The 13768-nt window shown below is 49.6% G+C and overlaps 1 protein-coding gene across 1 annotated transcript in view; it reads left to right on the top strand.

Moving 5' to 3' along the window:
- The window catches only part of LOC148146089 (uncharacterized), a 75259-nt gene that overhangs the window by 48595 nt on the left and 12896 nt on the right, over positions 1-13768 (top strand). The window contains exons 2-4 of the mRNA XM_087998235.1: positions 5673-5815; positions 10615-10685; positions 11462-11572. Coding sequence (XP_087854361.1) covers positions 5673-5815; positions 10615-10685; positions 11462-11572 — 325 coding nt within the window. The remainder of the gene's footprint in view (positions 1-5672; positions 5816-10614; positions 10686-11461; positions 11573-13768) is intronic.

The raw sequence follows: 13768 nt of genomic DNA, 5'->3' as shown, positions 1-13768 counted from the left end.
GTACTGTTCAGACAGTCGATGGCAGGTTATTTGACTGCGAGTTATTTCCAAGCTCAGTCCAAACCCTGCCCTCACCCAATCCCCGAGGAGAAAGTGAGGTCTGCAGATGCTGGAGATCAGAACTGAAAATGTGTTGCTGGAAAAGCGCAGCAGGTCAGGCAGCATCCAAGGAACAGGAGAATCGACGTTTCGGGCATGAGCCCTTCTTCAGGAATGAGGAAACCCATTGTCTCCGCCTGCTCCTGCCCCACCGAACTCCTCTCTGCATACCTCGACACGGTCCTGTCCCCCTTAGTCCAAGAACTCCCCACTTACGTTCGGGACACCACCCACGCCCTCCACCTCCTCCATGATTTTCGCTTCCCCTGTCCCCAACGCCTTATCTTCACCATGGACATCCAGTCCCTGTACACCTCCATCCCCCATCACGAAGGACTTAAAGCCCTCCACTTCTTCCTTTCCTGCCGTACCAACCAGTACCCTTCCACTGACACCCTCCTTCGACTGACTGAACTGGTCCTCACCCTGAACAACTTCTCTTTCCAATCCTCCCATTTCCTCAAAACCAAAGGAGTAGCCATGGGCACCCGCATGGGCCCCAGCTATGCCTGCCTCTTCATAGGATATGTGGAACAGTCCATCTTCCGCAGCTACACTGGCACCACCCCCCACCTTTTCCTTCGCTACATCGATGACTGTATCGGCTCTGCCTCGTGCTCCCATGAGGAGGTTGAACAGTTCATCCACTTTACCAACACCTTCCACCCCGACCTCAAATTCATCTGGACCGTCTCAGACTCCCCTTCCTCGACCTTTCCATTTCTATCTCGGGGACCGAATCAACACAGACATTTACTATAAACCGACCGACTCCCACAGCTACCTAGACTACATCTCCTCCCACCCTGCCCCCTGTAAAAACGCCATCCCAAATTCCCAATTCCTTCGTCTCCGCCCCATCTGCTCCCAGGAGGACCAATTCCATTACCGTACAACCCAGATGGCCTCCTTCTTCAAAGACCGCAATTTCCCCCCAGACATGATTGACGATGCTCTCCACCACATCTCTTCCACTTCCCGCTCCTCCGTCCTTGAGCCCCGCCCCTCCAACCGCCACTAGGACAGAACCCCACTGGTCCTCACCTACCACCCCACCAACCTCCATATACAGCGCATCATCCGCCGTCATTTCTGCCACCTCCAAACGGACCCCACCACCAGGGATATATTTCCCTCCCCTCCCCTATCAGCGTTCCGAAAAGACCACTCCCTCTGTGACTGCCTCGTCAGATCCACACCCCCCACCAACCCAACCTCCACTCCCGACACCTTCCCCTGCAACCGCAAGAAATGCAAAACCTGCGCCCACACCTCCCCCCTAACTTCCCTCCAAGGCCCCAAGAGATCCTTCCATATCCGCCACAAATTCACCTGAACCTCCACACACATCATTTATTGCATCTGCTGCACCCGATGTGGCCTCCTCTATATTGGGGAGACAGGCCGCTTACTTGTGGAGCATTTCAGAGAACACCTCTGGGACACCCGGACCAACCAACCCAACCACCCTGTAGCTCAACATTTCAACTCCCCCTCCCACTCCACCAAGGACATGCAGGTCCTTGGACTCATCCATCGCCAGACCATAGCAACACGATGGTTGGAGGAAGAACGCCTCATCTTCCGCCTAGGAACCCTCCAACCACAAGGGATGAACTCAGATTTCCCCAGTTTCCTCATCTCCCCTCCCCCCACCTTGTCTCAGTCAAATCCCTCGAACTCAGCACCGCCTTCCTAACCTGCAATCTTCTTCCTGACCTCTCCGCCCCCACCCCCACTCCGGCCTATCACCCTCACCTTGACCTCCTTCCACCTATCGCATTTCCAACACCCCTCTCCCAAGTCCCTCCTCCCTACCTTTTATCTTAGCCTGCTGGACACACCCTCCTCATTCCTGAAGAAGGGCTCACGCCCAAAACTTCGATTCTCCTGCTCCTTGGATGCTGCCTGACCTGCTGCGCTTTTCCAGCAACACATTTTCAGCTCACCCAATCCCCCACAAACACACCTGGATTAATCATCGGAGAGTTCAAAGGTGACCATAAATTCCTCAGCTTGCTGTAAATTCCGAATTGGTTGACTCACTCCATCAGTACATTAGACACAGGGATAGAAATTAGGGCATTTGGCCCAATCTGTCTGCTCCACCATTTAATCATGGCTGATAGATTCCTCAACCTCATTCTTCCGCTTTCTCGTCATAATGCTTGATCCCTCTTACAATCAAGAACTTATCTATTTCTGTTTTAAATATACTCACTGACCCGGCCTCCACAGCCTTCTGTGGCAATGACAGATTCCCCACTCTCTGGCTGAAGGAGTTCCTCCTCATCTCCATTCTAAAAGGTCTGCCGTTTACTCTAAGGCTGTGCCCTCTCACCAATGGAAACATTTTCCCAACATCCACTCTGTCCAGGCCTCTCAGTATTCTGTAAATTTCAATCAGATCCCCCTCATCTTTCTCATTTCCATCGAGTACAGACCTAGAGCACTCAAACATTCCTCCCTTTGTTGGAGTTAGGCCCGAAACCTTTACCTGTTTCCAGATGGCTAAGTGACTCATGTCCCACATCGATATGGCCAAAATCCCCCTCCACCCACCCTCCTCAGTTTGCAGTGACCACTTGGCTGAGGACCAATCAGGGTGGACAATGCCCTAATCTGAGAGCAAGTTGATCCAACAACCACTCGATGGCCGGGGGAAGTTAGTGCACATTTGACAGCAGACAGTTTTGGTTCCTTTGCCACTTTACCACCCAACCCAGAGGCATGTGCTAATCCAAATGCCCCACCTAAGTTCAGTGAAGACGAAACCGGCCTGGGATCTTCCTGTGCTGTGCTGTGTGACTCAGTACTATGTCACGGGGAGTATTTAACAATACAAGCTGTTGGGAGGGCAGTGACCTCCTTTATTCACTGACTGGGCCAGCATTTATTACCCATCTCTAATTGCCCAGAGGGCAGTTAGGAGTCAACCACATTGTTGTGAGTCTGGAGTCACATGTAGGCCGGACCAGGTAAGGATGGCAGCTTCCTTTCCAGATGGGCTCCATTTGGTTACCTCCACCGAACCCCCCCACCCACCCCACCTTCAATTCATGGTCATCATTAGACTCTTAATCCCAGATATTTTCATTAAATTCAAATTCCACCATCCGTCATGGCAGGATTTCAACTCAGGTCCCCCAGGCAGTTTCTGGGTCTCGAGGTTGACGGCCCAGCGGTATTGCCATTAGAGCCATCACCCACCAACACTGCACCCCCACCCCCGACCCCCACCCCCACTCCCATAGCACTAGCTGAACAAATACCGTGCCACTGTCCACTCTTGGGACATGGCCGATGTTGTCTGTCCCTAACTGACCAGATGGGCCAATGGGAGTGGCAGATGGAGTTTAATTCAGATAAATGCGAGGTGCTACATTTTGGGAAAGCAAATCTTAGCAGGACTTATACACTTAATGGTAAGGTCCATGGGAGTGTTGCTGAACAAAGAGACCTTGGAGTGCAGGTTCATAGCTCCTTAAAAGTGGAGTCGCAGGTAGATAGGATAGTGAAGGCGGCGTTTGGTATGCTTTCCTTTATTGGTCAGAGTATTGAGCACAGGAGTTGGGAGGTCATGGTGCCTCTGTACAGGACATTGGTTAGGCCACTGTTGGAATATGGCATGCAATTCTGGTCTCCTTCCTATCGGAAAGATGTTGTGAAACTTGAAAGGGTTCCAAAAAGATTTATAAGGATGTTACCAGGGTTGGAGGATCTGAGCTACAGGGAGAGGCTGAACAGGCTGGGGCTGTTTTCCCTGGAACGTCGGAGGCTGAGGGGTGACATTATAGAGGTTTCTAAAATTATGAGGGGCATGGATAGGATAAATAGGCAAAGTCTTTTCCCTGGGGACGGGGAGTCCAGAACTAGTGGGCATAGGTTTAGGGTGAGAGGGGAAAGGTTTAAAAGGGATCTAAGGGGCAATGTTTTCGTGCAGAGGGTGGTGTGTGTATGGAACGAGCTTCCAGAGGAAGTGGTGGAGGCTGGTACAATTACAACATTTGGATGGGTATATGAATAGGAAGGGTTTGGAGGGAAATGGGCCGGGTGCTGGCAGGTGGGACTAGATTGGTTGGGATATCTGGTCGGCATGGATGGGTTGGACCGAAGCGTCTGTTTCCGTGCTGTACATCTCTATGACTCTGTGAGTGTATGGACTGTGCCACCTGGGAGGGTAGTTGAAGCAGGAAGCCTCACAATCTTTATAAAATGCTTGGATGAGCATGCGCCATGTCATAAAGGCTTTGGGTCTCGTGCTGCAAAGTGTAAGGTTAGCTTTGACAGTACAGACTCAGTAGGCTGAATGGCCTCCTCTACATTGTGTCATTGTATCACTTAAAAGTATTCAAATGCTCTCTTCAGGAAGAGAGTTCCAAAGTTGGGAGAAATATTTTACCCCATCTCTGTCTCTCGGGGTAACCTTGTATTTTTAGGCAGAGGTTCCAATTCAATATTGTCCCATTGAAGGAAACATCCTCTCGATGTCCACACTGTCAATGCCCTTCAATGCTGTATGCGTCATCTCTCACTCTCCCAAACCCTGGTGGGTATAAACCAAATGTGTCCAACCTTTCCTCATTACACAACAAACTCATTCAGGCTTCAGCCTGTATACTCGGCCTCTGACCTGCTTCCAAATACATTTATCCTTCCTCCCTTAGGTAAGGAGACCAATAAGCTCCACTGTACTCTAGGTGTGGTCTCACCTACACTCTGTAGGGCAGGGAACAGTGGTGCAATGGATAATGCGTCAGGCAATGGATCAGGTTCAGCTCCTACCTGACTCAAGTGAAACTTGCAACTTCGGGACGGCACAGTGACTCAGTGGTTAGTGCTGCTGCCTCACAGCACCAGGGACTCAGGTCTGATTCCAGCCTCGGGTGACTGTCTGTATGGAGTTTGCACATTCTCCCCACGTCTGCGGGGGGTTTCCTCCCACAGTCCAAAGATGTGCAAGTTTGGGTGGATTGGCCATGAAACGATTGCCCCATAGTGTCCAGAAATGTGCAGGGTGGGTTAGCCATGGGGAGTATGGGGTTACAGGGTAAGGGTCATAGAATCCCTACAGTGTGGAAACAGGCCATTCGGCCCAACAAGTCCACACTGACCCTCCAAAGAGTGACCCATTCCCCAACCCTATTACTTTACATTTCTCCTGACTAATGCACCTAGCCTATACGTCCCTGAATACCATGGACAATTTCCCACGGCCAATCCACCCTAACCTGCACGCCTTTGGACTGTGAGAGGAAACCGGAGTACCCGGAGGAAACCCACACAGACACAGGGAGAATGTGCAAACTCCACACTGGCAGTCACCCAAGGCTGGGATTGAACCCGGGTCCCTGGCGCTGTGAGGCAGCAGTGCTAACCACTGAGCCTCAATGGTCAGTGATGACTTGATGAGCCGAACGATCTGCTTCCCCACTGTGAGGATTTTGTTTAGCGGAATCATAACCTTTCCATTTTTCGTAGCCTGTGTGACATGCCCTGTGTGTTTATGAAGAGAAACACTGTGGTATCTTCCCCACGTAACATTCCTTCTTAACCCTCTTCATTACTGACAGTTCACAGGAAAGTGGTACCTCCTCCGCTGGGCAACCCAGTATGAGCCATACCGCCAGGAATTCGGTCAAGTGGACAACACCTTTATCCTGATCAGCCCCGTTGTCCAAATGAACAAAACGTTGATAAAAGGCTACATGAGAATGTAAGACCATTTTATATTCCCCTCCTTTGACAGTGGTTTGGTTTCTCATTGATGCTGGAGGGACTGAGATCTACGAGTCAGCAGGAACAGGAGGAGGCCATTCAACCCATCAAGCAATGCTAAGAAACAAAGCGTAGGCCATTCAGTGCTTCAAGGCCTGCTCCACCATTCGAATAAAAGTTTGTAAGTTCATAAGATATAGGAGTCTGGATTAGAGTGGTGTTGGAAAAGCACAGCCGGTCAGGCAGCATCCGAGCAGCTGGATAATCGACGTTTCGTGCAAAAGCCCTTCATCAGGAATGGAGGCAGGGAGCCTCCAGGGTGGAGAGATAAATGGGAGGTGGGGTTGGGGCTGGGGAAAAGGTAGCAAAGAGTACAGTAGGTGGATGAAGGTGATAGGTCAGAGAGGAGGGTGGAGCAGATAGGTGGTAAGGAAGATTGGCAGGTGGGACAGGCCATGAGGATGGTGCTGAGCTGGAAGGTTGGACAGAGCAGAATTAGGCCATTCGGCCCATCGAGTCTGTTCAGCCATTCGATCATGGCTGATGTGCATCTCACTCCCATCTTCCTGCCATCTCCCCATATCCCTTCAACCCATTACCAATTAAACATCAGTCTAACCCCTCCTTAAATGTACTCACTGTCCCAGCATCCACCGCACTTTGAGGTAGCGAATTCCATAGATTCACAACCCTTTGGGAGAAGTAGTCTCTCCTCAATTCTGTTTTAAATTTGCTCCCCCTTGTCCTAAGACTGTGATCTCTCGTCCTAGAATGCCCCACAAGAGGAAGCATCCGCTCCATGTCTACCTTATCCACACCTTTTATCATCTTGAATGCCTCAATTTGATCTCCCCTCATTCTTCTAAATGCCAGACTGTAGGCTGAATCTCTTTAATCTCTCTTCATACGACAAACCCCACATCTCTGGAATCAATCTAGTGAACCTCCTCTGAACTGTCTCCAACGCCACTACATCTTTCCCCAAATAAGGGGACCAAAACTCCGCACAATACTCCAGGTGCAGTCTCACCAATACCCTGTGTATAAACCATGTGTAATACCTTGTATATGATCCTCAATCAGGACATGACTGAACCAAATGGGTTTTTACAACAATACAGGGTGGTCCCTGGTTCAACATTAAGTCTAGCCTTCAGTTCCAGATTTATTAATCTAGTTTTCATCAGGAGCTGAGTTGGGGTTTGAACCCATGACCCCAGAGGGAGAGGCTCAATGACTGACCCAGTGATGTGAACAGAATGGCGTGTGTATGAAACATTCACAACAGGGTTCGAGTCAGATGGAGAGATGAATTCAGAGAACTCTGAGTCGTGTTGTGTGCAAACCCAACAAATGGTTTCTCCAGTAGAATCACACAGAGCAGAAAGAGACCTTTCCGATTAGTTCCCACACTCATGTCCCTTCCCTTGAAACATCGTTGTTTCTCCTCTTCAGTCATCGATCTGATCTGATCACTTCTGAAACTACGGGAAGGAAAGCTCTGCTCTTTTTTATCAACCACCTCAGACGTATTCTGTCTGGTGCCTGACCTCCCACCAGCGGAAACAATCCCCCCTTATTTACTCTATCCAGAACATTCCCAATTCTCCTACTCAACATTTCCTCAACTCTCTCTGCTCGAGAGTCAAGAATCAGCAAAAGGGTTTGTCATACAGTCGTGATGTACTATTCAATGGTAATATTGTGAGCAGTGTTTGGCCCTGTATCTAAGGAAGGATGTGCTGACATTGGAAGGAGTCCAGAGGAGCTTCACAACAATGATCCAGGGATGAAGGGCTTGTCATTTGAGGAGCGGTTGTGGACACTGGGTCTGTACTCTCTGGAGTTTAGAAGAAATGGGGGGTGCAGTGGGAATCCAGTTGAAACCTATAAAATACTGAGAGGCCTGGATAGAGTGGACATGGAGAAGATGTTTCCATGAGTAGGGGAGACTAAGACACGAGGCATAGCCTCAGAGTGAAGGGATGACCCTTTAGAACTGAGATGAGGAGGAGTTTCTTTAGCTAGAGGGTGGGGAATCTGTGGAAAGTGTTGCCACAGAAGGCAGAGAAGGCGAAGTCATTGAGTAGGTTTTAGACAGAGATAGATAGGTTCTGGATGAGTAAGGGGCTCAGGGGTTATGGGGAGAAGGCAGGGGAATGGGATGGAGAAACATATCAGCCATGTTCAAATGGTGGAACAGACTTGATGGGCCGATTGGCCTAACTGTGCTCGTAGAGCTAATGGTCTGATAAATCAGTTGCTTCAGGGTCCTGAAGAGTTACCTGGATAACTCAGACCTCAGGGCGGGTTTACGAATTTGTGTCTTTTTTTGGAACGCTGCTTGATCAGATTGTCAGAAAAACTCCGTCAGAAGAAAAGCTTAAAAACACAGGCTTGGCCTCAACCATGTCGTGGCCAATTCTTGGCATTGCCCTTTAGGAAGGATATTGAAGACACAAGAGAGGGCACAAGAAAGATTAATGAGAACCAGGCTCCAGACACCAGAGATTTTCATTACTGCACAGGGTGGGGATGGATTTACTGGAGAAGGTTTGTCTGGAGGTCTGATTGAGGCGTTCAACTGGACAGAGGAGAGAGGGAGAAACTTTCCTGGTAACAGGAGATTGGGAACTGGAGGTGACTGGCAAAAGAAGCAGCAGTGACCCGAGGAGCTCAGAGGGAGTTGGGAGTCGCCGTCCATGAATTGCAAAGAGGGAATATCCGAGCTCAGCGGGAAATAGGGAAGGCAAGTGGATTATTGGCCTTCAATTCCAAAAGAAAGGAATATAAAAGTCGGGAGATTTCGTCAAAACTAGACAAGGAACTATTCAAACTATAGCTGGAATGTTGTGATCTAGTTATCGAAAGAAAGATGGACTAGCGTTTGGAGGCAGTTCAGGCAAGCTTCACCCAGCCTGATCCCAGGGGTTGTCTTATGAGGAGGGGGGCGGGGGTGAGTAGTTTGGGATTGTGTGAATTGGAATATGGAGAATTGAGGGCACCTTTATTGACACCCACAAGGTGCGAGGCAGAGTAGGTGGGGAGGAGCTGTTTTCCCTTGAGGGCCAGAGGGCATCATCTCATGGTAAGGGGGTGGCAGAGACGGAGGAGGAATGTCTTGCCCCCAAGGGGAGTGAATTTGGGGAATTCTTCACCACAGAGGGCTGTCAAGGCTGAGTCATGAAGTCTATTCTAGGCCAAGATTTTTAATCAGGAAGGGATTATGGGAGAGAGGTTATGCAGGAGAGGTTATGGGGGAAAGGTTATGGGGGAAAAATTATGGGGGAGAGGTTATGGGTAGAGGTTAGGGGGAGAGGTTATGGGGGAGAGGTTATGGGGAGAGGTTATGAGGGAAAGGTTATGGGGGAAATGTTATGGGGAGAGGTTAGGGGGAGAGGTTATGGGGGAAAGGTTATGGGGCAAAGGTTATGCAGGAGAGGTTATGGGGGAGAGATTATGGGGGAAAGGCAGGAAAATCAAGTTGATGGTTATCACTTTAGCCAAGATTCCACTGAATGGCCGGGTAGACTCAATGGGCAGAATGGTCTTCTTCTGTATTTGGCTTTATGCTATTGAGGAGAATCTTCCTTTCACAGTAAGTGGTTAGGATCTGGATTCAGCTGTCTGGGAATGGGCGGAGGCAGCTTCAGTCATTGCTTTCCGAAGGGATTGGGATATATGCTCAGGAGGGTGTAATGATTTGCAGGTCGGTGGCAATGGGATGACAGAGGGAGACAAGTTAAATAGCTGCTGTTAAGAGAGCTGCCACAAACACAGCAGGCCGAATGTCCTCCATCTGGGCAGCACTGTGGCTCAGTGGTTAGCACTGCTGCCTCACAGCACCATGGTTCCGGGTTCGATTCCTGCCTCGGGTGACTGTCTGTGTGGAGTTTGCACTTTCTCCCCGTGTCTGTGTGGGTTTCCTCCGGGTGCTCCGATTTCCTCCCACAGTTCAAAAATGTGCAGGTTAGAGTGAATTGGCCATGGCAAATTGTCCCATAGTGCCCAGGGATGTGCAGGTTAGTGTGGATTGGCCATGGGAAATTGTCCCATCGTGTTCAGGGATGTGCAGTTTAAGGTGGATTGGCCATGGGAAATTATTCCATAGTGTCCAGGGATGTGCAGTTTAGGGTGGATCAGCCATGGGAAATTGCCCCATAGTGCCCAGGGATGTGCAGTTTAGGGTGGATCAGCCATGGGAAATTGCCCCATAGTGCCCAGGGATGTGCAGTGTAGGGTGGATTGGCCATAGGAAATTGTTCTTTGGTGTCCAGGGATGTGCAGTGTGGGGTGGATTGGCCATGGGAAATTATTCCATATTGCCCAGGAATGTGCAGTGTAGGGTGGATTGGCCGTGCTAAATTGCCCCATAGTGCACAGGGATGTGCAGTGTAGGGTGGATTGACCATGGGAAATTGCCCCAAAGTGCCCAGGGATGTGCAGTGTAGGGTGGATTGGCCATGGGAAATTATTCCATATTGCCCAGGGATGTGCAGTGTAGGGTGGATTGGCCATGCTAAATTGTCCCGTAGTGCCCTGGGATGTGCAGGCTAGGTGGGCTAGCCATGGGAAATGTGGGGATAGGATAGAGGGTGAGTCTGGGTGGGATGCTCTTCAAAGGGGCAGTGTGGACCTGATTGGCTGAATGGTCTACTTCCACACTGTAGGCATTCGGTGATCTGTGCTGAGACCATTGAATGTTGTCAGCAAAACCTGATCTAGTGGTAATGGTGCCAAAATGATGGGAGTGTGGGAGTTTGTGCTGACAGTAATTCCAACCTTACTTTACCTTAGAGGAAACAACTGTATTTCGGAGATGGAGGCTTACCGTTTATCCAACAACGGCCTGGAATTCACCTTCGAACGTAAGTACTGGATTTCAGGATTAAACAATCAAAAATCATGGATTGATTTAATTTGCTTCCAGGGTGTTGGCATCGCTGGTTGAGCCCAGCACTTACTGCCTGACCCTAATTCCCCCATGAATGTGTGGGGGTGAGCTGCTTTCTTCAATCGCTGCAGTGGGTGTCCTTGCAGTGTAGGACGTTCACTCAGAGAGTGTTAGACTTTCAAATGTGGAGGGGCGCATGAGTGGAAGGAGACTGGATGAAGCCTGAGTTCTGAGGCAGGTGGTGGGGGTAAGAGTCTATTGCGGAGGTGAATGAGAACAGGAGAAGGAGAGAGGCTTTAACACACAAGAGGGTTGGGAGATGGGGCTCACTCACTGAGGGCGTTGTCAAGGGGCTGTGTCAACAGATTCTCAAATGTCAGCTTCTGACCCCAGGTTAGTATGGTGGCTCACAGCACCAGGGACCCAGGATCGATTCTCCCTCAGGTGACTGTCTGTGTGGAGTTTGCATGTTCTCCCTGTGTCTGCGTGGGTTTCCTCCAGATGCTCTGGTTTCCTCCCACAGTCCAAAGATATGCAAGTCAGTGTGGGTTGGCCATGGGAAATGCAGAGTGATATGGTGCATGGGTTGTCTGGGTGGGGATGCTCTTAAGAGTGTGAGTGTGCACTTGATGGGCCGAATGGCCTGCTTCCACACTGTAAGAATTCTATGATGACCTGCTCCTCAAGCATTTATCTATTAAACAGACAGAATGATTGCTTTCTCTCTCTCTCTCTCTCTTACACACACAGCGAGGCCATACATGGTATTCTGGGTCCTCAACACAAAAATTCCAAATAGCCTGATTCTCCATACACAGGAGAGGAGACAAGGCAAAATCTACCACACAATCGCACTCTACGGTAAGTACTCATTGCCAATCCCCTTCCCCAAACATTGTACAGTGAGTACTCACTGCCAATCCCCTTCCTATATCACTGTACGGTGAGTACTCATTACCAATACCCTTCCCAGATCACTGCATGGTGAGTATTCACTGCCAATCTCCTTCCCAAATCACTGTACGGTGAGTACTCACTGCCAATCTCCTTCCCAAATCACTGCACGGTGAGTACTCACTGCCAATCTCCTTCCCAAATCACTGTACGGTGAGTATTCACTGCCAATCCCCTTCACTAATCACTGTACAGTGAGTATTCACTGCCAATCACCTTCTCAAACCACTGTACGGTGAGTACTCACTACCACTTCCCTTCACTAATAACTGCACGGTGAGTACTCACTGCCAACACCCTTCCCTAATCACTGTACGGTGAGTACTCACTCCCAATCCCCTTCCCTAGTCACAATACGGTGAGTACTCACTGCCAACCGCCTAACCAAATCACTGTACGGTGAGTACTCACTGCCAATTCCCTTCCTAAATCACTGTACGGTGAGTACTCACTGCCAATCCCCTTCCCAAATCACTGTACGGCGAGTACTCACTGCCAATCCCCTTCCCAAATCACATTACGGTGAGTACTCACTGCCAATCCCCTTCCCAAATCACTGTACGGTGAGTACTCAATACCAATCCCCCTTCCCTAATCACTGTACGGTGAGTACTCACTGCCATTCCCCTTCCCAAATCACTGTACGGTGAGTACTCACTGCCAATCCCCTTCCCAAATCACTGTACGGTGAGTACTTACTGCCAATCCCCTTCCTGAATCACTGTACGGTGAGTACTCACTGCAAGCCCCCTTCACTAATCACTGTACGATGAGTATTCACTTCAAGCCCCCTTCATTAATCACTGTACGGTGAGTACTCACTACAAACCCCCTTCCCTTATCACAGCACAGTGAGTACTCACTGCCAATCCACTTCCCTAATCACTGTATAATGAGTACTCACTGCCAATCCCCTTCCTGAATCACTGTACGGTGAGTACTCATTGCCAATCCCCCTTCCCAAATCACTGTACGTTGAGTACTCACTGCCAATGCCCTTCCTTAATCACTGTACGGTGAGTACTCTCTGACAATCGCCCTTCCCAAATCACTGTACGGTGAGTACTCACTGCCAATCCCCTTCCTTAATCACTGTACGGTGAGTACTCACTGCCAATCCCCTTCCCAAACAACTATATGGTGAGTACTCACTGCCAATCCCCTTCCTTAATCACTGTACGGTGAGTACTCATTCCCAATCCCCTTCCCTAATCACTGTACGATGAGTACTCACTGCCAATACCATTCCCAAATCACTTTAATGTGAGTACTCACTGCCAATCCACTTCCCAAATCACTGCACAGTGAGTACTCACTGCCAAACCCCCTTCCCTAATCACTGTACAGGGAATAATCACTGCCAATCCCCCATCCCAAATCACTGTACGGTGAGTACTCACTGCCAATCCCCTTCCTTAATCACTGTACGGTGAGTTTTCTCTGACAATCCCCCTTCCCAAATCACTGTACGGTGAGTACTCACTGCCAATCCCCTTCCCAAATCACTGTACGGTGAGTACTCACTGCCAATCCCCCTTCCTTAATCACTGTACGGTGAGTACTCAATGCCAATCCCCTTCCCAAATCACTGTACGGTGAGTACTCACTGCCAATCCCCTTCCCAAATCACTGTACGGTGAGTACTCACTACCAATCCCCCTTCCCTAATCACTGTACGGTGAGTACTCACTGCCATTCCCCTTCCCAAATCACTGTACGGTGAGTACTCACTGCCAATCCCCTTCCCAAATCACTGTACGGTGAGTACTCACTGCCAATCCCCTTCCTGAATCATTGTACGGTGAGTACTCACTGCAAGCCCCCTTCCCTAATCACTGTACAGGGAATAATCACTGCCAATCCCCCATCCCAAATCACTGTACGGTGAGTACTCACTGCCAATCCCCTTCCTAAATCACTGTACGGTGAGTACTCTCTGACAATCGCCCTTCCCAAATCACTGTACAGTGAGTACTCACTGCCAATCCCCTTCCTTAATCACTGTACGGTGAGTACTCACTGCCAATCCCCTTCCCAAACAACTATATGGTGAGTACTCACTGCCAATCCCCTTCCTTAATCACTGTACGGTGAGTACTCATT

Source organism: Chiloscyllium plagiosum, unplaced genomic scaffold (assembly GCF_037043375.1).
Source record: "Chiloscyllium plagiosum isolate Xiang-an unplaced genomic scaffold, Cpla_swu_hap1 HiC_scaffold_21, whole genome shotgun sequence".
In the NCBI taxonomy this organism is placed as follows: domain Eukaryota; kingdom Metazoa; phylum Chordata; class Chondrichthyes; order Orectolobiformes; family Hemiscylliidae; genus Chiloscyllium; species Chiloscyllium plagiosum.
Note: the sequence above shows the minus strand (reverse complement) of the source record. Positions and strands in the feature narration are given on the sequence as shown.